The 25434-nt window shown below is 42.7% G+C and overlaps 3 protein-coding genes across 3 annotated transcripts in view; all 3 read right to left on the reverse strand.

Annotated features, from left to right (window-relative positions):
• gpr158a (G protein-coupled receptor 158a) overlaps window positions 1–1580 on the reverse strand; it is an 81997-nt gene extending 80417 nt beyond the window's left edge. The window contains exon 1 of the mRNA XM_069667625.1: window positions 333–1580. Within this exon, the coding sequence (XP_069523726.1) occupies window positions 333–1210 (878 nt within the window). The 5' untranslated portion in view covers window positions 1211–1580. The remainder of the gene's footprint in view (window positions 1–332) is intronic.
• Window positions 1581–5305: 3725 nt separating this feature from the next.
• Window positions 5306–12534, reverse strand: LOC138596180 (patched domain-containing protein 3-like). Its single transcript, XM_069667797.1, has 4 exons — window positions 11821–12534; window positions 9370–9491; window positions 7077–7222; window positions 5306–6876 (listed from the first exon to the last, which is right to left on the reverse strand). The coding sequence occupies exons 1-4, from the start codon at window positions 12532–12534 to the stop codon at window positions 5306–5308; spliced, it is 2553 nt and encodes an 850-aa protein (XP_069523898.1).
• A 9800-nt stretch (window positions 12535–22334) lies between these two features.
• LOC138595562 (threonine synthase-like 1) lies at window positions 22335–24780 on the reverse strand. The gene is made up of 2 exons (XM_069666854.1): window positions 23407–24780; window positions 22335–23138 (listed from the first exon to the last, which is right to left on the reverse strand). The coding sequence occupies exons 1-2, from the start codon at window positions 24778–24780 to the stop codon at window positions 22335–22337; spliced, it is 2178 nt and encodes a 725-aa protein (XP_069522955.1).
• Window positions 24781–25434: the final 654 nt, after the last annotated feature.

Here is a 25434-nt window from a genome sequence, read left to right on the forward strand (position 1 = left end):
GAGAAGAAACCCCCCCTTGTATAACAGGAGGGGAAGCTGCGGTATGTTTGGGGAGGAAAGAGAGGCATGTATGATCAATTAAGGCCCTAAATGCCCTTATTTAAAGGCCCTTCATGTATCAGGATTGGAGATTTATTGGTGTTTAAATGTACCTGAACTCACCTTTCTGCTGACATAAATCTTTCCGAAATGTGTAGCTTTATAACACAAGTAAAGGTGTGTGAGAACAGCGTCTGAACGGGGTCTTTCAGTGGTGTTTGCTGAGCTTGTTGTTTACCAGCTTTTTCTATTTATAACACCACAGCTCGGTGTGCAACCATCTGTGTGCCTACCTGAATTCAGGAGCCAGGTTGGGCTTCAGGCCATAGAAAGCAGCGGATAAGGTCAAAAGCCATCGTGGAACAAAATTCCCATTTTCACACTCCAGGTAGGGCGCAGACCATTTCACATGCGTCTTGTCCGGGATAAAACTCTCTCCTCTATTTAAAGAATTGTCAACTGATTTCAGATCTTGGCTCAGCGCCTTCTTGTGGAAACTGGGCTTCTTCCTGTCTTTGACATCGTGGTACCACTCTGTGTCTGCTGTGCGGTTGTGCAGATGGTGATGGGCCACGCTGGAGAGGTCTTGGAGGACTATTTCTCCTTCTGCCCTGGTGGCTTGGAGGAGCACCATTGGCCCTGCCATGGCTGAATCCGAGTTGAAAGTGACAACAGCCCGGTGAATCTTGGAGTCTCCCTCCAGTATACTCCTCACTAAGGCGTGATACCACTCAATGTCTCGCCGGAGACTGTGCTCCCTGGACCTGTTGGCTTGCAGGATCATGCTGAGGAAGTTTGTGGCGTGCAGCACCGTATCCAGCACGCTGTTCATGGAGTAATGCGGGGTGGCTTGTGACCTTCCCCGCAGAGAGGTGAGCTCGTATTTCCGCGAGCAGTTGGCGTGCTTTAAGGTGGTCGAGTCCCCCGTGTGAAGAAAAGCCGTGACCACCCTGGGGAGATGTTCCTCTATTTTCTGCGGCAGCTCCCCCGTCTCCCCGGGTGGATGATAAGGCGCACGGAGGTGCGCCAGCTGCCGACGGTGCGTCTGAGCGCCGTGAATTTCCTCCCGTGCTCTGATATCTTTCCCATGCGCCGACCATTCCGCGTATTTATGGTTTGATCCGATCACAAATCCCACTTGCAGCAGCAACGACAGCCGGAAAACAGCCATCTCCCTGCAGAAAGCGTCCACAGATGTTTGGGGGATTGCTGCTCGGAATTACAGTGTCGTTGGGCGGGCGTGTTGTGGAAAAAAATCTGCTCCGCTAAAGCATCGCTTCACCACTTGTAGGATATTCTTGCAAGCTCCACGCCTCTGTTATTTGAATCAAAAAGCGGAGGAGGGGGAAACGTAAGGAGCCCCCTCGCTGTCCTCTTCAAATCTTCTCTTCTTCTTCTTCTTCTTCTTCTTTACTGATGCCTCATACAGCTTGTTGATGCTGAGGATTTGCTTGCAGCTGTTTCCCCCACCTCTCTCTCTGTAGACAAGACTGTCTTGGCTCTGCTGTGCGGAGGACGCTCTCCTCCTGCGTGTAGGCTACATAGACTGAATCAAAACGAGGAGGAAGGGAGGGGTAAGGGGGCTGGTTGTTATTATATTTATATATTTTTGAGGAGGCACCAGTCAGGGAGCCTCTCACTTGGATGACAAACGCACTCCGCCCTCTTCCGACCACAACAAGCATTAAGTAGGCCTACAGAAGCCACGAAGAGATACATCAGGAGCTGCTCGCGCTTAAAGCCCGTCTCCTTCATCATCTCATAGGGCTCCAGAGGCGCCATTGATCCGCGTATGGCTGTGCACTCTGTCAATCACGGCGCAGTGTTTGGTGGCGCGGCGAGGGAGCTGTCCGGTGCTGAAACTGATGAAGCAGTAAATGAGCTGTCCATGACTGAAACTGATGTGAATTATCGGCTGATTTATCAAAATTAACGTCTAATTAGGATCAATTGATAGAGATTTTTTTTTCTCACTTTGGCTTCCAAGAGTCGTCAAATGAGGCTAATTACATCCATTTCATTGGTGTAAAAATATACAGCTGGAAAAAACTGAATTGATGCTATAAAGCGAGAGGGAGAAATGAGTTGTCTAAGTTTGCACACAAACATACACTGAGATATTATCTAGGCCTATATGTTTATTTCATTTGTTATTTGCTTACTGTCCTTAGGGAGGCAATACCAGTGGGGTTCAGTATGATTGTTTTATTTCACCTCCAAAATTAATTGTTGAATTCCATTTCTAAACTTATTATCATGTACAATTTTCACATTAATACTCCACGGCTTGGCCAATAAGAGAAAAATGTAAAACTGAATGTAATCGTAGGGCGAAAATGTGAAAATGTTGCTGTTTGTAACATCTCTTGTATCATGTGCCATCTTTCACATACTGACATACAAAGTCTCCAAGCACAAACTCAAAGTTATACACTTAGAAAAAGGAGAGAAATAGAATTCATGTGATGCTTTCAAGGCACAACAACTGAATTGTTAACGAATATTAGCTTAGAAAATTTGACGTGTCCACTTTAATTTGACTTTCTTCACAAGGGGCGGCTGTGGCTCAGTGGTAAAGTCGATCGTCTTTCAATCGAAAGGTCGGAGGTTTGATCCCCAGCTCCCTCAGGCTACATGTCGAAGTGTCCTTGGGCAAGACACTGAACCCCAAATTCCTGGTGGCATAGCAAATGGGTAAAGTTATGAATGTGATAACTGATTACGTAGAAGCCTCTGCCATCAGTGTATGAATGTGTGTGTGAATAGGTGAATGTGATATGTAGTGTAAAAGCAGCTTTGAGTGGTCGTAAAGACTAGAAAAGTGCTTTTAGTACAGTCCATTTACCATTTACCATAAACCACACACACGTCCAGTCTTTTATCAGAATAGAGTCAGTTTTGGCCTTTGCTGTAAGGGTTTGTTTGGGAGTTTTTATTATTTTGCTGTACGTAAGATCAACTCCAAAACTTTTATCCACAGAAACAGTAGTTGCAAACTTCATAGGTGTATTTATGTTCTCACCTCCACCTTCAATGCACCAAGCAAACTATAACATGCCAAAAAAGAAGCCTCTTTGTTATTCCAAAATGTTCTGTGTATTTAGTCTCATACAAAACATTGCAAAGCATTCATGATGGTGTCTTCTCTTCAAACTAGACATGTCTCTAATCAATAAACTAATTTATAGTTGAAGCAAGCCATGTGTTTGCCAAGCAACTACACCGCATCAGCAATCTATGAGTCTTTCTGGTTCTGGGGTCGCTCTCTCCCTGTGCTCGGGCGCAGGGGCATGTCACGTCACGCCGTGTTGGGCCAGAGGCATCTCGTCCTGGAAGGAGGCAGAGGAAGACAGGCGTGACGGAGTGTGGCAGAGCTGAGAGCCGACCCGCGTGCTGAATGGTCCACTGGGGACGATGGGAGTTGTAACCTGAAGACCTCCTGGAGCTCTTGACCAGCCTATTCTACATAAAGCTGCATCCGAGGCTGCTTGCTTGTCCGTTCTTCAAATCCTCACATCTGCAAGCAAACAGATATAGAGAGGAAATCCAACAGCTGCCATCACAGTAAGAACTGTGTCCCGGTATATCAGGAGAAAGTGAATCGTTTTAATTGAGCCGCTTTGCCTTTAAATCCAGAGCTTTACAGGAGCGGAGCTGTGCATCACAAAACAACAGAAATTACAGTCACAAAGAGGACAGCAGGACTTCCAACTCTCCTAACTCGCTGTTTGAATCAAAGCTTGTTTGCTTGATAGATCTTTTTACTCTATCAACATGTGATGGTTTTTGATTTCCTTTCGGTGTTGGTGTTACAAAAATGGATGGAAAGAAAAAGAAGAAGAAAAATAAAATGGGCAATTTATTGGAATCCTGAAACATCAGTCATGGCGACGATGACTGTGGTGAAGGTGGACATAGCGCTTTCTTTGGAAGTGTGAACCATCTGCAAGGACAATGGCTTCTTTATGTTAATACGCTGCCAGCTGGGAGGAGGATATGTCATCAACACCACTTCCTGGATTGGAGAAATTGTAGTGCTGCTCGATTATTACACTTTAGAATTATGTGGCATTTTAAATAGTGTGTGAGCCTTACAGAAGATAGGAAGGATGTGATTTCTTTCTGCCTGATATGGCGGATTTGTTAGTGTTACTGTGAAAGTTCTGAGCTGCTTCTGAACCCTGTTCACAGGGATTTCAGGGCTCAAATGCAGCTATATCACAAACATCACTGTCACGTGTTGAAGCGACTAATTCAGACTACTGTTTGGTATATGTCAAAATGATTCTTGTATAATTAGCTTTACAGAAAACCCCAAACCAACACAATGCTCGGAGATTTTACCAGTGATTTACCATTGAGCTGTAACCTAGCCAGCCATCATTGTATCATCAAATGATTTAGTTAAAACATTATGCAATAAGAGTGCAATATAAAAATGCTTGGCAATACATTTGTTAAATAATAGAACAGCAAGTCATCTGCAAATTGATTGATAATCTAACCTACCTTTATATTATACAGTCTTTAGGGGCGCTGGTTCGATGCACTGATGGCAGGTACGACTCCCGCTCTGCTGATCATTTGGTGCTTGTCATCTTTAAATCTTTATTATATAGTCTTTATAGATGGTGATTTCTGCCGTTATCGACAAGTGAGAGTCGACTAATTCTACATTTTTGTTGCCAAATAAGAGGCATTGGACTTTAAGTAATATGGCAAATAATAATAAGCTCTTAGTGGCCTTGCATCATGATATTTAAATGCACAACAGCTGATTTATGGTCACTTTCTAAGTCAGTAGCTCTAGCTCTAACAACTAAGTCAGTTTCTACACAAAAAAAGGACACAATACGTGCAAACATATATATATATAAATACGTTTAATATGAAACAACTTTATTGTCATTTGTTAAAATTATAAAGTAGTGAGCACCTCCAGTGGAATGTGGAGGCATCATTATTGCACATTATTGAAGCAAAAGTTTGATCATTCAGTTGTATTAAAAAAATAGGTATTCAAATTTTAAAATCACAAAAAAAATCTTAAAATGATTAAATTAAGATAATATATATATATATATATATGTATATACAGGATATATTAAAAATAATAACTTACAGTGCACCATAACTTAAACATGTTCTCGCATAAATATCCTAGCAAAAACCTGATTGGCTTACAGAGATCGTTGCTCTTGGATCGTGTTTCGATTATGGGATCTGTGAGTGAATTTACCTTCCGAACATGATCTTGTAACAGTGTTCAGAATTTGCTGATTTTTAAACACTTCTCTTTACTTTCCTCTTTCTTTGATCGACCTGTCAGTAACGTCAGAATAACTGGGATGAAAATGAGGCCGTGCAGCATCCCGATAAACATGACCAGAAAGAAGATCTTAAAAAAAGTCCTGAATGTGTTAAATTCGGACGTAGACAACACGGACACCCCCAGTATTGTAGAGAAAGCCCCTTGAAGTATGGGATAGCCTAGATTAGTGAGAGCGTCCACGGCCTTGTCGTTGGGACTAGTTTTCTTGCTGGAGACGAAGGCATAAGAAATGTGAGCAGTGAAATCGACGGTGAAGCCGATGCACACAGTGAAAACAATCATGGATATGGAATCGAGGCTGACGTCCCAGAGCCACATGAAACCAGTCACCCCCGCCGTCACCGAGCCGATGGAGAAAGTCACCCACAGCGAGCAGAGGGGGTCTGGGATCAGGAGGAGGGAGACGACCAGCATCACAGCTGTGATCACGCCCACATTCTTAATCGTGCTCTTCACTACCACATCATACTGGTCGTAGAAGATGAACTTCTGGTTGTAGACTGATAAAGATGCGGCGCCGCATTTTTCTGCAGTGGCTGTAAGACCTTTGAGCATCTTCATTTCCATGCTGCCGTCAGTTATATTAACGGTCTGAATGAAGAAGCGGGATGCATGGATGGCATCTCTGGCGAGGTTTACGTCTTGCTTGAAAAACGGATATAAGTCAAAAAAATTTGATACATTCTTGAGAAAAACATCTTTATCGTCTAGATTTAAACGTGACTCTTCTCCATATGAGGAATAAGAGTCAAGCCACGATGTGTAGATATCTTTAGCTACAAACTGAAGCCCTTTAAAGTCCTCTATGCATCCCTGAAGCCGTACCCTACTCGTCTGATTCCAATATGGGAATTCCTCACTAACAATAACCATCACAGTTGGACCGTAAGCAGAAAAATACTGCCTGTCCTTCCTGTTGAAGGTTGTAACGTGGGAGTTATCAGCAGCCAGATCATAGAGCTCAATCCCCTGTTGTACATGGAAACATCCATAAATACTAGCAGATAAATAAACCCCAAAGAGGCAGATTACAGCCGCCTTGACCCAGGGTTTGATCAAAAACGGGCCGTAGTAATCCTTAAAGAAATTACTGGCTGGCTGTTTTTTCTCTGCTCCCGTGTTGGGATCATAGCCGCCTCCCACACAGCAGATGTTATATACATCAGAGTGATCATCGAGTTTGTCTGAGGGTATTTTCACGCAGGTCAGCCAGTGCCTGTTGTCGGCTTCTCGCCTCCCGTTCAGAGCCAGGAAGGCTCCGAAGAAGGTGATGGTGTACAAGTAGCAGAATATGATGGAGACGCTGGTGTAGAAGCAGAACGACTGCACTGCCGGGAAGTCGGACGTGACGCCGATGGAGAACTTGAGGAGGTCGGTCAGGAAGGTGATGGTGATGGACATGATGGCTTCTTTGTAGGAGTGAGCCATCCTCTCCGGGACTGAGTCTTTCACTTTGGTGTGCTGCCAGTCGGAGATCATAACGAACATGTTGTTGAGACCAATACCTGGAAAAACAAATATATTCATGATGCAAAAGTTTGAAATATTTTCATTTGTGAGAAACATTTTAAAGGAATTAATGCAGCATAAAAAACAAGCCCCTAGTAGTCTAATATATGCAGCTGTTTTAATGTCAATGCAGTATATCACTTCATGGATGTTGGACTTAAAACTGCAGCGAGGAAACAAAAGATGCTTTTCTCACCGAGTATCAGGAAAGGAGAGTTTGCAACCGTTATAACAAACGGCACTCCGATATAAAGCAGCAAGCCAAACGAGGAGATAATAGCCAGGCCAGAAGAGAAGACGCCAAAGACGGCCACCCACACCTTGTTCCTCACATTGTCCAATCTGTTAAGGAGGTAAAAACAGGGAAGTTGTTGAAAATCATGCAACAAAAAAGGCAACACTTTTGAGTTGAATTTCACACGCTTGACCGAGAAGCCAGAGAATAATCTTTTGAAACACAGCTTAGCACCAGGGTGGAGAGCTACAATGCTTTGCAGCTATGCCCTCTAGTTGAACCTTATTAGAATGTTGTACCTTTAACCACACCCAACAGTGAAGTCATTATACTGTCTGACCCTGGAGTACACATTCATATCACTAAGAGCAATGAACCTTGGGACATTGTTGCCGTGGATATGGGGAGAGTGGGCAGTGCTTCATGTGGCCTGGGACACGTGCCTACACACTGCCAGACATATGTGGATAAATGCGTCACAGACCAGATCTGTGTGTGGCCTGAGTGATAGGATCTTGGGTGTGTTCACACCTGTACTTAAAGGGGGGGTATTATGCTAATTTTAAGCTTCATAATTCACTCCGTGATACCTGTGGAGTAGCTTAGCATAGTTTACAGTTAAAAGAACTCCTCATTTTTCTCACACTGGTGCTCTGTGCAGGCCCTCATACAACCTGAAACGACTCAGTCAGCTCTGTCCCTTTAATAAACCCCGTCCCTACAAGCCCGCTTTCTTCTGATTGGCCAGCTCTCTGAAGCCTGCCGAGGGGCAGAGCTCAGTGTTTGAGGCACGTCTACTACCTTGTAGCCGTGTTACAGAGGTGTCGGCAAAGAGCAAACTTCACTTGTCCGATTTAAAATAAATGTCTGCTTGAAAAGCAAACGCTGATGTCTTTCCTTCACAGCCAAAGAAAAACTTTCTCCAACATTCTTAACCAACTTGACGATCAGAGCCGTTAAGCAGAGTGGTGGAGTGAAAAAAATGAGTGAGACAGACTGAGCTGCTGGGTGGGCGGGTCCTTGAACTGTACCAGGGGCAGGAAGTTCTGCTTTGTCTTGGGCAGATGCCCAAATATAGAGTTCCTCAACTTTGTGACATCACAAAGTGAAGTGTCTGGAGAAGGAAAGCGTTCACAGCAGCCTGCAGACTGAGACTTTTTTAGCAGGAGATTACTCCAACATACTTTTACCTACAGATTTGAAACTTCACCCAAGTTTAGTCTGGACATCCAACATTGTAACATTATATCTATAATAAATATATGTCTTTAAATGATAAAAGAAACCCTGCTGAGTTTCTGACCACTATAAGTGATATGAAGCAACGTTACATGTGTTGGTCCTCGTTTAATCTGTTTTAATGCATTCACATTCCGGCTACAAGTTTCACACTGCTCTACTGATCTATAGGTTGCAGTAACACAAATAAAGTTAGCAATGTATCAGAAAGGGCAGGGAAGAAAGAGACTGCTCGCGACTAAACATGGAAGAAAAACACCTTTAAATGTCTAATCTAAAGTAATACATGTAAAGAAGAGTCCTAAAGCCAAGTGACTGAATGAGCAATCAGTCAGTAACACAGCACTGTCAATCTTATCTGTAAAAGTGAGCTAACATGACCCACCACGTAGGTGTGTTGAACCAAGGAAGGGTTAATTTGTTTTCCTTTGAGTTTAACCTTTGACCTACAAGTAGATGTTTGTGCTACTTCTTCTTTTAAAGGTAGCACGTTCACACTTTAAAACCTGCAATTAAATTCTGAATTTCCACCTATAAAATGAGACTTCTTTAAAGTTTTACACAACTAAATCAAAGAGGTTCCTGCGATCAAGTTTAACAGTGTGATAAAAGCTCGCGTCCTGTTCACTTACTGTTCTACTTTATATTTTGATCCTGCACTTTATTATGTTTTTTATGGATTTTCTTGAACTCATCAGGTGTTTTTTCCATTTGTCCCACTCTCTGCATGTCCCAAAAACAGACACATAAAAATACCTGCTATGAATAACACCTAAACCAAATGAACTTTAAACTGTGGACCTTCTTTGATAATCAAAAAACGACTGAATTTTTAGTACAATTTAAATTGTAGTAATGCTGCTTTAGATGAAGAAAGCTGTTATGATGAGAACATGTAAGCTGCCAATGTCTTCCCTTCATCCGTCACTTTGATAAACAACAGCTCTGTGCGTGCCGTACTTGGCTTGCACTCAGGAAACCGCTCGCCGTGTGACAGTCACTGATCACTGCTTACCTCAGGCAGGATATCACGGAGAAGGTGATCGCACAGGCATAAGTGATGAGGAATAAAGGGACGCCATCTGTGGTGTGACTGTCAATCTCCTCCTGCTTGGATTTGGAGGTGTAGTAAGACACCTGAGACGGAGAGAGCACAGCAGAACGAAGCCAACGTGAGCGCTTCAGTCAGACAGACAGCAGTGTTTACACATGGATGTCACGACAGCAATAAAAGCAGTGTGACTGCACAGCCTGGATTTCAGGACAAAGCAGCGAGTCTGCAGCCTTGCCAAGCACGTTATCTCAGAGGGAAGTGTAGAGATAGAGTGGGAGCAGACACGCTGAGTATGTAAAGAAAATGCATCTATAAGCCGCATAAACAGGGCTTACTTTTGAAACTGAGCTAATGCTTCTGTTAGCATCTCAGGTCAACAGAGACTAAATACGCTCAGTTATGAGACAGAATATGCGTAAGTGTTTTATGGTGTTAAATGTATTAAAGGAGTTATTTTGTAGTGATGTGTTCGAATGAATGCCTTGTTTTTCTCTCTTAGTTATACTACAATTCCCAGAATTACATTCTAACATTCTTGTTCTTGGCTGCAAAGACACAAAGGTCGTGCCCTCTGCATTGTTTATGCTAATGTTTGGTTTTAAGGACCCGAGTATTCGACAAATGCATGCAAATCACCCCTATTTTTTTTTCCGGGCTATTTTTAGACTTCATATTAATTAGTATGACTAATTTGCATTTCTCCACCAGAATTATTTTAATGACAGTGCATGAAGGCCTTTAAACAGCTTTTTGAAAATCCCCTAGTGAGATTAAAAAAAGGCTTAAAATACAGCTCTGGAAAAATGAAGAGCCCACTGCGAAAATGTGTTTTTCTCTGGTTCTTCTATTTATAGGTTTGTGTTTGAGTTAATTTAACTTTATTGTATACAACATTTTTTCTTCCTTCCAAATCAATTTAGGTCTTTATTTGCAGAAAATGACAAGAAAACCAAAAGATGCAAAAAAAGATGTTTTTCAGACCTGGAATAATGCAAAGAAAACAACTTCACGTTCATGTTTAAACAACAGAATGCTGATGTTTTAACTCAGGGAAGAGTTCAGACATCAATATTTGATGGAATAACCTGGTTTTTAATCACAGCTTTCATGCATCTTGGAAGACTGTCACATTGCTGTTGGGTGACATTATGCCACTCATTGATCACACTCAGGAGGTTTGGAGGCTGGACGTGACATGAAGAGAGAGATGCTGATATAAGGAACATTTGGAGTGGTCTCTCTGTATATTTGGACAGTTAGATGAAGCCATAATGTGAAAAATATATAATAATCAGAAATTGTATGCAAACTTTGGTGGGGAATTTTGGACTCATGACAGTCCATGTCACAAATGCCATAAAAAGAAGGTGTGTTTTTCCAGTCATGGCAGGTTCGTGCCTGCATTCTATTAAGGTCAAATGAGGCTAACGTAGGCGGAGAAACTGGTATCTTTATGATATAACATGAAGCTCTTACTTGCGCATCCCTGTCTTGAAAGAAGCTCTTGTTGCTGACCTCATATAACTTTTTAAAATATTTGAATCTTCGCATAATACTCTGATTTTAAGAGATTACCTTAAAGCTCCTTTAAGGAACTTTCAGCCAAAGCCGTACCTCTTTTCTGTTTGCTGATTTTGCCCTGTCGATGCTTAAGTGGTGGTTTTTTAAAAGAAATTCATCCTGCCTTCTTTCAACAATCATATGTATCACTCACTTTAAGTTTTTGCCCTGGAAAATGTAAACAAAGGCAGTGTACAGTTAACCGTTGGGTTTGACACCTCGCCCTCGCCAGCAGTTTCAGGCATTAAAAGAATAAATCTTGTCGCTGATGGTCTGGTTTGCTTTTGTAGGTCATATAAGCAGAGTTAATTTCATAACCAACAAAAACTCCTCACAGAAGCTTTAACAACAAAACTGTTCTAAAATAATTGAATGCCCTTTGCAAATTATGCAATCACGGTATTTACTTTGTCCACAAAATGCCACCAGATCCCACTCCTTGTCCTCGTTTGCCCCTTATCCAGTTGCTTCTGTTCCCATAAGACCACACATTTGAATTACGAAGTTCATTACAAGCAACATTAAAGCTTTGGATTCGTACCGAGGTATATTTTCCCCTTAAAGGCCAACAACATTAGTTAAGAAAGGTCAAGTAGGGGTCAATTCTACTGTGTGTTGATGTCTTTCTCACACAGTAGATGAAGCCTCATGGGAGGTGTGGAGTTCAGCACTTACTCAATAATATTCCTTGTTATGTCTGAGGTAGAACAAAGATTGTAATATTACCTCATAACACGGCAATAAACACGTAAGAACATGGACATTACGTTCTTGGAAAACGTTCAGCTTTTCTTGAAAACCAGTGTCAATAAATGAGTGAATAAAATATTTTAGTAGCAGTTTGATACGTACCGTAATGTGTTTACAGTCCTTCCAAGCTGATAAGAGGTTTTTAAATTCTCTCAGCCATAATTTTGAGGCATCAGCTGTGCTTTCCTTATCTTCTAAGTAGTACAGGAGCTTTATAGCCTGAGCGCTTACGACTGATCCGTTGGCAGTCGTCACGACCCCGCCGAGCGCAGAGCCCAGAAACACCGGACCGGATGTGGATGTATGAAATGGATGGGTGAGCCTGGTTTGATGTTCAGAGCGAAGAATTTCCAGGATAGTGTTTGAGACACATTGTCCATTGGCTTTGGCACACAACTCGCTGAATCCCAGCGTCCCGTTGTACACGGTGATATTAAGGATCTTATTGTCTAGTCTGATGACGTCCTGAAAAGCCCGGTTTGCTAGGATATTTGAGTTGTTTGTCGCTACAGCAATGACGGATGCAAAGTCGCCCTGGTCGTACAACCTCTCTTCTGAAAACATTGTATCGTGGTAGGGGAAGTTCTCCATGACGAAGGCTCTTGTTGCCTTCGAGGGTCCTTTCCTTGGCGTATATTGCCGTTCGAGGTCATTGTCCTGCCTGTCATTGAGAAAAGTGAAGCCTCCGCCGAGTGCCGCTGTGAGTACGAGAGGAATTACAAAGAAATAAAGAGGATATGAGCCTACAAGTGATCCCAGGTTTTCAAAAAAGCCTGACAGTGGCCTTGACAGGCAGTCTGTGCGTCTGCAGCCCATCTTACTAGACAGTCAGGAAAGATTGCGCAGATGTGGAGGAAGTTTGTCCTTTTAAAGGCTTGGGAGATTGAATCACTCCTTACACACCTTTTTTGGTGTGTATAAGTGTCTTAGATAATAAAGCCTTGATAGTAACCTTTATACCAGTAAAAGCAAAGATTACGGGGAAAGTTTTTGGTGTTCCTGGCAGTCACGTGATTCTCAGAGGCTGTAAAATGATAAAAGGCGTATGGGTTAAGGAAACAGTTGAATAAGAGAAATGGTAGCAGTTCACCTGGGGATAAAATGACTTTGATACAACTCACAGTTAATGAATGGCAATGTTGACCAAGTGACCTACATCACAATGCAAGTATTCACAGGTGCGTACCTAAGTTACTAAATAACTTTATCAGAGTGAATTTTGATTTGTGACATAAAACTACGTGGCATGAAAACAAGGTAATAAAATATTGCAGTGCTCATTGCAAAGATGTTTGTTTCCTTAAGTTGAGGGTTAAAGTTTAACTATACTATCGCAAATGTCAGTGACTGTTAAGCCAGAGTACATAAAATTTCCGCTCAAGGCCTTTCTCAGTGAGCACTTGTGTTTCCTGGAGTTAAAAACTATTGAAATGTCTTAAAAAACACATTTCCTCGCCTAAACCAGGCATGACAGATCAGTTAAGTTTGGATAAAGGTTGTGGGGCGCATGTTATTTTTTTCTGGCCTCCTAAAATCCCAAAACATAAGGGCAAAAGCAAAACGTAAACTGTCATTGCTAACACACGGCTAACTAGCTTACTGCCTACAGTAGTTGGCTAACTGAGTACAACTTCCAAGCCTAAGAGAACATCATTGGTTTGTGCTGATACAGATAACAGTGTGTTAAAAGAAAAGAGGCTAATCACACACCAGCTCATCCAGGGTGTAAGATTGCACCCCTTTGTGAGACCCCTGGAGGGTGAGTTCAGCAGTTTAGAGTTTTCGCTAATGTTAGCACCTCTGTCCGGCTTTTGATTAGATTCAGGGAGGTGTTTTCTCCAGCAACCCAGTGTAACCCGGGATATGTTTTCCACTCAACACATCATTTAATCCTCATCCTAAAAGTCTGTTGTGTAACCTAGCATTCAAGTATATCACTAGCCTGTCAATTCAGATAAGCTGATGAAAACGTTTCAGTGAGCTAAAATGACGTTAACCTGTGTTAGCAGTAGCTTAGTAGTAACTTATTAATGGAAAGTTAATAAATAGCAAAAGGGTAAGATTTATGATTTTAACCTCAGCCTTCAGTGCCACCATACTACCTCCACTTTATGCCAGTGTTACGTAATCATTTTTTGCTGACTCATGGAGCTAATGTTGCCTGTAGCTAGCTAGCTAAAGTTGATCAAATCCAATAGTTGAAATATGCCGTATTTGCCAGGTATAATGACTAGCTGCTTTGACCTTTTCTATGTGTAAATCAAATACTGTAAATTTTTTGTGGTAAATCTGCCATTGTTAACTACATATGTGACATATAAGAATAGATAGCTTGACAGGCAGCAGTGAGAAAGAGGCCTGGGCTTTAGCCAGCGGTCAATTACAGCAATATCTTGGGAATCCAGTGACAGCCGGCCTACATGTATCAACCCTGTCGTCACCATGTAGCATTTTAACCTTTAGTTCCACGCTATATTTGAAGTGAGAGTCTGAGAGGGTCAGTTTTACACCTCCAAGCCAGCCGGCCTTTCCCTTGCAGTTAACCCCTGTCAGTCACCTGTCAATCTGAGACCCCGAGTCCTCAGAGACGATGCTCATATCTCATTTCACACAGATCCATCTCAGGGTCATTGATTTCTCATCCTCCGAGTGAGAAATGGATTCTCTTTCCTTCATCACAGACAGGAGAAGATGGTGGCAGACGGTCGCCAGAAGCCTGATGGAGGCATCAGTTAATCTGTTTCAGGACCCTTCAGTTGTTTTGTTCGCCTTGAATTGAATCACTGCTTTTTTTTTCTCAGTGCGCGTATCAAAGAGTTAACAGCAGAAAGGTATAGATGAGTATTGTTCTGCCTTGAGCTTGTATCAATATGCAAATTAGTTCAATCATCTCCTGGTAGCATGCTCCTGTTGACACCTTCGTTGGCTCTTTTTCTTTCCTCCTCTTCCTCACACTTTGCAGAGGGATGCTGGGGTGCGAATCGATGTCTTAGGTAATTAGCAGGGAGGCCTCGGGTGAACACGATGTTAAAACGCGTTGGCTGATTGTTTTGCTCTTCCTTCCAGAAAGAATCCATTGATCACGGAGAAAAAAACACTTCTCTATGCAATAATACTCCTGATAAGACAACGGTCTAAAAAAAGACTTTTTTTTTTTTTACAGTGTTTGCAATCTGATGACTTTCAAAATAAAAGGTCATGTGTAGGATCCACTGTACATGATGTCATATGTACTTGAATTAACTGCAGATTTTAAAGTTAAAAGAGACAGAGAATCATGATTATTTTCCTTTTTTTACAGAGTTTAATGTCCTTTAAATTCTCTGCCGTTATCGGTAGCTGTGATGACGATGGTCCGATGACTGAAACTTAATGAATCCCCTTTTGCATCGTGAGACGTGACGTTTGCATCTTAAAATTGCTGGTAGAAAACATGTAAATCCAAATACCGAACATTACAAAGTACTTCAATTAAGTTGGCGCAAATTCCCAATGCACTGGACCGCCTATCATGACGGTCCATTTTACGTCCCTTTTCAGGATGTAGACCAACATGTGAGCTGGATCAGGACATGATCCCTCGCTGGCTTCCCACCTGAACACTCAAAAATGGTGCATCGACCAAAGCAGAGACGCTGCTGCCAAGAACTTATCCCAGGTCTTAGCAGTGGTGGGCGAGAGTTTTACCTTCACTTCAGAACGGATGTTTAGCGCCAGTATTTCATGCCAACATTTTTTTAACGTTCGACTATTTTTTGAGCCAACACCGACCAGGATTCTGTTCCCCCCTGTGGGTTTTATTCTTGGCAGGTGGAAAAGCCTCTTTTATCACATTTGTCGAAACCATCAGGAAGAGTACATTTACACTGAAAGCAATGATAATGACTTGTCTTACAGGATGATCCAAGTCTTTGTCTAAGTTTTAAATTCAATTTAAAAACAGGTTGTTGTGCTATAAAGAAGAATACACAATGCATACACATGAAGATCCCGATGCAAGTCTGCACAGAATGTAACTAATCTATAAAAGAATAAGGGAAGAAGTACTGTCAGAGGAAATCATGCCTAATATCTAATATTAGTACCAGTTCATAAGTAAACAGTTTCGGTAAAGATAAAAGGGACGGCTATAGCGCCTTTGAAACATTCCAACGGGTTGCCGTAGTGGTAGAAATCTAATGTTGCTAAGCAACGGTTTGTAACAACTTCTGCTTCTTGCAGAACCACAACAATGTCTCTTAAAATCGCCGCATATACTATTCCACATATTGATCCCCTGAACAGTAAGGGCGCTTCTTCTAAGTAATAACTTATGAACCACGTCACATGGAGTTGTGGTAATTTTACATATTTCTATGTGACCAGGTTCAACCGTAGTAGAGACACGCGCAGGGCCAAAGCTGATGTTAAAGTCGAAATTTCGAGAGTATCTAGCTTCTGTATCGTGACATATTTCTGAGTGAAACAGGACGTGCAGGCGGGACATATCATTAGAGGGATTTGATTTGATCGTTGAGAAGTGGGCGTAGACAGACGTTCTCCACAGCGCGGTAGCTAGCTAACTGACCGAGCGTTCTTGGTGCTCTGCGGCTAAATGTTGCAGATTGATTGGTTAAAATTGTTTGGTGCTAACTTACGTAAGCGCGAGTGAAATTTAGTTTTACCAGAAGAAAAAATGATCGGATTTTGAAATAAGAATATGAAGAAATAGATTTTCTGTATTTTTTTTGGCCTATATTGTCAAATAGATGCACAATATTATTATTATTATGTGATCTAAAAGGATTAAAATGACATTTTTCATTTCACCTCGACTTTAAGTTCAGAGAATTTAAACATTTGATCAATCATATCTCAGCAGGATTTATTCCTGGCAGCGTAGAAAAGGGTCAGTATAAACCTAAAAAAAACATACGATGAAATACAATGCAAATGTTTCGACGTGCAATTGTCGAAATGAGTTGTTTAATTGTGATGCTGTCATGAATTCCATCAAACTTGAACGCATCTCCACCTGTTTCTCTTCAACCAACCAAGGGAGAAGAAAACATGGTGAACCAAAACCCTTTCAAAGTGGGGAAGAAGAAGAACAAGGACCCTGTTATTTCTGGAAAAAAGGTGATTTTGTTAAGGTATATCAAACTTGAAAATTGGAATATTTGGAGTAATGATATAAAGGCTAATAATTTTAATGTAACCCTGAAAAGACCACACATGTAGCCCAAAGTGATGCCTGTACCAAATACAGTTACTGACAGAAGGAATAGAGACTATAGAGTGGAGGATCTTGGGAGCATCAAATCAACCCCGGTTCAGCAGATCTTCTCTCCAAACTCCTTCGGATGCGTTAATTTCCTCCTCTCTCCTCTCTATTTCCCTCCGCAGCGAGAGAGCTGTTTCCATTATACCACAGGTTCACATTAAGGAGATGGGAACAGGCTGGTACCTGCAATTATCCCTGCTCACCCAGCCGTGGGCCACTTGGAGCTGAGCAACAGCTGGCTCTCTCCTTCCCCTCGCCGCTCACACACACATACACACACACACACACGTGTGCACCTGCACACTTCCTCTCCTCCCCCTTCAGACACTTGCCCGCCCATTCCTCACATTCACCTGCCAAGGAGCGTGATTAATAAGGCCAATGCAACCACAGACTCAGAGGGGAGGAAGGGAGAGAAAACAGCACAGAGTCGGTACAAAGACGAGTACAGTGTGTGACCACGTGTTGGGTAATATGTTCGCGCAATGCAAGACAGTGATCCGTCATCCTGTAAGCATGGAAACACACTAAAGTATAGTCAGAGGGGTGATCGTAAAATATTGCACTGATTCAAAGAAACAGCCCGGGTCGTAATTTATCTTCATGTCCCTCACGGCGCTTCCTCTCTCTCTCTCTCTCTCTCTCTCTCTCGCTCTCTCGCTCTCTCGCTCTCTCTCTCTCTCTCTCGCTCTCTCTCTCTCTCTCTCGCTCTCTCTCTCCCTCCCAATAAAACCAGTGCACTCGAGAGCAATGCATCACCTCACACCATAGAGACTGCATTCTCCCTGTTGCTCTCTCGTTTTCACACAAACACCGACAAGTGAAGCGATGGACTTCTGTATATCGTGCTCTCCTCTCACACACTTCTTCTTTCGGTGCTTTGACTGTCTGGTATGAGGCCTCAGAGAGAGAAAATGATGCAAGTTAGTGCGGAAACATTTGACTTTCTTTCTGTTCCTTTTGAATTTCTTATCTGAATCTAAAAATATGGATGGATGTTGTGTTCACGATGTAACCCAGAGTTTGAGGATACCCCTTTTCACATGCTTGTGTGCGCTTTAGGTTTGGTACTTTTTTCCGGTTTGACTTCGCCCTCTAAGCTACAATGCAAAAAATCTTGATGGCACAGCATTCAATCAAAATTTGAGTGTTTCTTATCCTTTTAAAGTGATAATCTCAAAGATTTTAATTTAAATAAATGTCTGTAAAGTCACTATCGCTGAATGAGGTAACATACTGGTGATTGAGCCTATGGCCCACTGATGAAAGCCTTTGCATTTGCAGTATTACAGACTGGTGCTGTGTCCGAAACCGCTTCCTAACGTACTGCCTACTACATACTCAAACAGTATGTACTGCATACTGCCTACTAACCTGACTATTAGGATGCCGTTCGCATCACACTCAGAGCCGTCTTCTCCGTATCACGTGACTTAATCGTTTATGTATGTCCGGTCTGATCTCCGGTCCATCTCCGCCATAGTGGAAGCTGAATAGCTGCAATGCATTTTGGGGCGGTTGAGTACAACCAGTGAGCTCCCTTCTCATACTCAAATATCCGGTCCGATCTAGTATACATCCGGGCATTTCTCGCATACACAAAATTGCATACTATGAGATGGGAACGCATGACATACTCAATTTTACGTCACGGTTAGTATGATTAGTATGATGCGGTTTCGGACACACCGTGAGTGTCTGTGGCGACTTTTGTGGATCAAATCACAAGCGGTGCCCGGTTAGTGGCGCGTTTTCCATCAGCCAGCAGTGATTGGTCTGCCAGAGAGGGTAGGCGGAGCTAAGCAAAAGTGAGATCTTCGAGGTTACAACTTTATGATTCTGACCTTCTGACGGCAGGATGAGTTTAGAGTCCAATCAGAAGTTGACACTTAGAGCACAGGAGGGCTTTGTGTTTTCACTCCAGATCCTTTTACAGCCTGTTAAAATCACATTTTATAAGGGCGAACTCAAAAGGCTGAAGTCATGTGCACTTTATTAGGGTTGTATTTTTTAGGTAATTTAGGGCAGTGGGTCATTTCTTTTAGAACAAGACTTTGACTCGTGATCATTTTACATGAATAAAAAGTACATAAAGACAATTTAAAGGCTTGAGCAGAGAAATGTAACCGCTTCCTAATCATAGGGCGGCTGTGGCTCAGTGGTAGAGTCGGTCGTCTCTCAATCGGAAGGTTGGGGGTGGGTTTCACCCTGACTGCTACGGTCGCATGTCGAAGTGTCCTTGGGCAAGACACTGAACCCCAAATTGCTCCTCAAGGCATAGCCAGCGGTTATGAATGTGCATATTTACTGAAAGGCTCCTCAGGTATCAGGTAAAATAAAAAGATCTTTAACCTGCTTATGGAACTGGGTTCTCAAGTTTGGGTAACGTACTCTCTTTCTATTGGCTAGCACAACTGGAGACCTCCAGTTGGATCCGTCTTCAACAGTTAGGGGACGGGCAAAAAGACGACTTTCTTGAGGAAGAACTTGACCAAACAGGTTTTTCAAAATAAAACCACAAGATACATTGTTTTAAAGTCGAGCTGAAACGGCATTTCGAGAGTATCTAGCTTCCGTATCGTGACGTATCTCCGAGTGAAACAGGACGTGCAGGCGGGACATATCATTAGAGGGATTTGATTTGATCGTTGAGAAGTGGGCGTAGACAGACGCTCTCCACAGCGCAGTAGCTAGCTAACTGACCGAGCGTTCTTGGTGCTCTGCGGCTAAATGTTGCAGATTGATTGGTTGAAATTGTTTGGTGCTAACTTACGTAAGCACGCGTGAAATTTTTGCCTATATTGTCAAATAGATGCACAATATTACCGGGGATGTGATCTAAAAGGATTAAAATGACATTTTTCATTTCACCTCGACTTTAACTGCCCTCTAAACACAACACACAGTCTGAAAACACTACTTTGTAAAGATATGGAAACTGCATTGGGACAAACTTCACTGTCAACCTTCTCACTCTGATGCTCTTGCAAACCTTTGACATCTTGTGAAAACACTTCTTAGAAGAGTGGAGGCTTTTGTTGCAGCAGATTTAAGCAACAGTTATATAAAGATCTAATGTTTACATGTACGAATTCTTTGCTTCAATTTGTTAGAAAAGTTCATCTAAAAAGTGTAGAAAGTCTCTTTCCTGTCCAGCCTGGAAACGATACAGCCGACAGTGATGTAGATCAGGGGTGATGCTCTAAAAGTGCTTCGTCAAATCTGGCCTGAGTTTCCATCTATTTTAACAACTGCAGTCCTAAGCAGTCCTGGACGTCTATGAAACTTATCTTCCTCCCTCGGCTCCCTGCGGCTGCTGAGGCAGCACCTGGATTTAAATGACTCGACTGACGGCCGCGGAGACAGGACTGATGTCTGGACTCTGCTGTAGTGAACGGTGTGACGACACAGGGGGGGAAATTACACTGTTACATGATGTTTCTTCTGTTCTGACACGTGTAAAGGGGCAATGTGGGTTTCTTTTGGGTGTGCTGAAGTCTTATTTATAGTTTTCATACCCTCACTCCATCATGATAAACATTCTTTATTGAAGAATAGACAGTGAAAAAGATGACAATCATGGTGCCATCTTTTCAGGTTCAGGAAATAAGAGTGAAATAAATCTGCACAACAAATTGAAAAATAACACTTCACAAAGGAAATCTTTTAATCCATTTCTTACAAATATAACATCTGTAGTAATATAAAGGTCATTTCCTTGATTCATAACAGAAGCACAGATCACTGTGTTAGACAAATAAGATCTGAAAGTTGAAGGTGCTTCTGGAGAAATCAGAAAAATAAGAACTTCCTTATTCATAAAGCAAGGAGGAAACACAAGCTGAAATATGAGAATAAAGCCACTTCATTCACAAGAACTTGTCAGTAAGTATAATGTCACTAAAAGCCACACTCCCTTTAATACAATCAATATGGTCCTGCAGGTAGAAAGCACCTGAAACAGACATGGACAGGTGTGGAGAGGCTCAAAAGGTTCTTTTTAAAGGGAAAAAAAACCTCTTACTTTAAGTGAGGTAGTTTATGAGACAGTGGACACTTTTAGGAGAAGCTGCCTGAGCTGCACAGGACATACAGCTCTGGAAATAATTAACAGACCACTGTAAAACGTTTTTCTCTGGTTGTAAATATATTTATAGGTTCATGTTTACGTTACATTAACTTTTGTTTCATTGTTTACAACATTTCTCTCTACTTCTTTTATTCGCAGAAAATGACGACAGGTTACGTTTACCATGAGATGCAAAGAAAATGTTTTTCAGAGCTCGAATAATGCAAAGAAAACAAGTTCATGTTCATGTTTAAACAAAGAATACTCATGTTTTAACTGAGAGAGTTCACAGATCAATATTTGGTGGAATAACCTGGATTTTAATCACAGCTTTCATGCATCTCTGCATGCTCTCCTCCAGTCTGTCACAGTGCTGTCGGGTCACACTCTGGCTTGTGACCGTCCAGCTTCCTCTTGATCACGTTCAGGAGGTTTTCAGTGGGTCTCAAATCTGAATTGGGTCGGCCATGACATGTAGAGAGAGATGCTGTTTTGAGGAACATTTGAAGTGGTCTTTTAACTTTTTCCAAAGCTGTATAGTGCACTGTGAAACTCACAGAGATCAATTAATTAGCTGTACTTTAAATGCTCTGGCATTTAGCTGTTATAGCCCTACAGCTGCTGGAGGATGAGGTAAAACACATTGTTCCATTATGTAAAAGTCTTTCTGCATACAGTCACGTTATAATCAGACAAATAAAAATTACTTTAAAGGGATGATTATCTTCCTGGCTGCTGATATTAATTTTTGATCACACTAGTTCATTTGACTTTCCTACTTAGCCAGTTTTTAATTAAAGCGCTATTTAAAGCGATGCCCTGTTATGTTGGTACAGCAGCAGCCAAGAGGCAGACACCCCCATCTAGTGGGTCGGGGGTCTGGATAGCGATGTAAAGAACAACTGCTGCATTATCAATAATCTTTAAATCCCATTATAAAACCATTTTAAGTTCTATTACAGGGTAATCACAGTGAATCTGATGCTCGATCCTTCTCATTCCTGCAGCCTCAGGCAGATTAGACCTTTGAAATTATGTCTGAAAAATCCATTTTTACTCATTCATTATTTTTTCTTTTAGAAGTTTTGCACATTTCTTGTTAGATTTTCTAAAATTTGACTTTTTTTTTCTTGTTTTGTTCTTTAAAATTTTAAGGAACAAATTTTTGGCAAAATAACAAGAGCATGATACAAACACGGCACATGAAATATACTTTTCCAAATGATTAATTGTAATTTAAATTAACATTAATTAAGAGGATAATAAAGAAAACCTTAAGTAATCCTACATCACTTTCAGGAATGAGTCCTGTATCATGCTCTCCACCTCGTCTACCAGCACACCGTACTCTGCCTGACACACGGTGTGCCTCCTCCTGCCGCTCTCCTGCACACATGTCATCATGTCTCTGTGTATTTCAGGTCCGGTCGCAGTCGACCCGAGCGTCCTCAGCTGCTCAGCGGGATCCTCTGGAATATTCTGGATCTGCAAGGCTTTGAACACAGCGGGAGCAAACTTCCCGTAGTGAGCCGTGGAGCAGAGCACCACGGGGCACGAGCCGTCCTGCAGCCTGTCAGCCACCACTTTAGCCACGGCGGTGTGTGTGTCCATGACGTAGCCCGTCTGTGTGTGAAGGCTCCGGATGGCGGCCAAGCAGTCGTCTTCGGAGCACCAGCCGGCCTGCACTTCCTGTTTAATCCCACTAAGAAGAGGCTCCGGAACCTGGAACTGCTGCTGTCTGTCTAAACGAGTGAACAGCTCCTTGACAAGATGGCCGTCTCCCTGTGAGACGTGGTAGATAAACCTCTCCAGGTTGGAGGATTTCAGGATATCTATCGCCGGGGACTGGGAGGGAATGAGAGGCCGTCCCCGCAGGTCGTACTCTCCTGTGGTGATGAAGTCTGTGATGATGCGGTTGTGGTTGGACGCACAGATGACTTTTCTTATCGGGATGCCCATTTGCTTGGCGTACACAGCTGACATGGCGTTACCAAAGTTTCCAGAAGGGATGCAAACATCAATGGGCTCCCCGAACTTGATAACACCGTCTCTGCACAGATCCAGATAGGCCGAGGAATGATAAACAACCTGAAAGACGAGGAGAATTAGTGTTTCAAAATAAGAGATAAAAAACAAAGTTTAATAGTTCAAACTGTTTTTCAAGAAGCAAGAAAGAATACATCTAGAAAAAGCTTCTATATATCACATAAAACATGGGCTGAATTCCATTTAGCTGCTCCTGTTCAGGGGTCCTGGCTTACTGGGAAACTTAAATAGAATGCAGCCATCTTTTACGTCCAGTAACACCTGAACTTTCCCTGCTATAAGTCAAAATGTTCATCAATTATCATCCCACCTGTGGCAGCAGTCTTGACCAGTTGATGGAGTTAGCGGTGCTGAGGACCGTGCCGTACTCCACAGCGAGGTGCCCGGTCAGCCCGGACTCTCCAAACATCCTCTTTATGCTCCTCTGGCAGAAGTCAAAGTCTGAGCGGACGCTGACGGCCCTGACGTTCCCCTCCCCGCAGCTCGTCATCTGCAGCTTCTGGATCTCGCTCACGCCGTCCTCTGGGAAAAACACCAGCACCCCGGTCCTGTGCCTGTCTGTGCCGCGGAGTCCATTAAAACCACTGAGGACTGCACTTCCTGTGTCTCCGGACGTGGCGACCAGGATGAGATAGTTACACATCTGCGGGAGGCAGTAGGCGAAGAGTTGGGGCATGAGCTGCAACGCGAGGTCTTTGAATGAGGCGGTGGGGCCGTGAAAAAGCTCCTGAATGTACTGATTGTGCACGAGGTGTTTTACAGGTGCTACTGCCTCACTGGAAAAGTTAGACCCATATGCTTTGAAGATCATCGCTCTGAGATCTAAAGCAGACACTTCCGAGGGGTGTATGAGCTTCTCGAGTAAAACTAATGCTCGCTCTGGGTAAGACATGTCAAGTAGTCTCAACCATTCACGAGCATCTATGTTAGGGAAGCCATTTTTAGGAACGTAGAGGCCTCCATCTGCGGCCAAACCCTCGATTACTACATCACTAAAGTGTGTTTTCTGATTGGATGATTCCACGCCATCACTCCTGGTTGACACATAGCTTTCTGCTGCGTGGTTCTGATATCTCTCCACAGCTTTCAAGACCTTCTCCACCACTTCCTCCACCGTGTCCCCCGTCCCACACAGCACCCGCACGTCCAGCCACTTCTCATAAAACTGCTTCCTGTAATGCAGAATGTCCCTCATGGACACCCCCGCCTCCTGGCCGACTATCCTGTTCACCTTCATCCTTGCGAGTCTCTGTATGATGTCTTCACTGTCCACGTCCAGGTAGACAACTACTCCGGTATCTTTGACAAGCTGCATCGCTGCTGCGTTGAGAGGGTTGGAGCCTGTCAGGGAAACAACACACCCAGAGGCGGAGAAGTTACACAAAGCCATGCCTTCTTCCTCCAGGAAACGCTCCCCGCCGACCAATGCAAGCTTGGCAGAAACGGGCATCTTCCATGTCTTCTCTAAGACATCATCGTCCACATCAATGGCAGGAAGCCCCAGTCTGTGGGCCACTATCCTCCCCACTGTGGTCTTCCCTGCTCCAGGAGGGCCCATGAGGAGGATGTTCTTCTCCCCCAGCTGGAAGGCTTTGGTGGTCAGCCATGATTTTGGTGTTAAAAAGGGGCTCAAGTAGCATTTGACAGCTCTGACTGCAAGCTGACCAGCATTCAGTAAACCCATAGAGGAGTGTCAAGTGACAGCAGCCAGTTGTCCTGTGAAGTGAAAATAATGTTAAAGAGGACATTTCAACTGCAGGGACACTTTAAAAATGCAATAATTATTTTGACAACATCCAGCTTTAGATGTGATATAATACTGAGAGTGGCTGCAATTACGTTACACGTGCTTTCCAGCCAGGCCAGTAGCCGAGATAAAAATGACCCTTCATCACAACGTGTTATCAGTAATAGTTGAATGATAGAGACACTCACGTGAAATGCTTTATTCCCGTAATTCACACCCTACAATATTGTTTTAGTAGAGTCTGTACTATCTATATGGTTTGATTTATCGGGCAAAGTACAATTCTATACACCACGTTTAACGGAAAGAGTCAAACCAAAACAAGTACGGTCAGCCTGGAGGGACAAACTTTATGAATCCTCAATGAGAAGTCACAGGCTCGCACAATATAAACGTTTTCTGATTTCAATATATATTTATATTTCAATGCATTCTAACCTTTGGCTTATAAATTTAACCATTTAAGAACGAATATCATCCAGTTTTTACAACAAGCAATCTGCTGGTACGGGTGCCCTGTGTGCTGCATTCAAATGCTCATCGGAACCTTGCACTTCAGCGTTCTGAATTCTTAAATTCGAATTAAATCAA

Source organism: Semicossyphus pulcher, unplaced genomic scaffold, assembly GCF_022749685.1.
Source record: "Semicossyphus pulcher isolate SPU_LCO1_2020_fin unplaced genomic scaffold, fSemPul1.0.p SCAF_18, whole genome shotgun sequence".
In the NCBI taxonomy this organism is placed as follows: domain Eukaryota; kingdom Metazoa; phylum Chordata; class Actinopteri; order Labriformes; family Labridae; genus Semicossyphus; species Semicossyphus pulcher.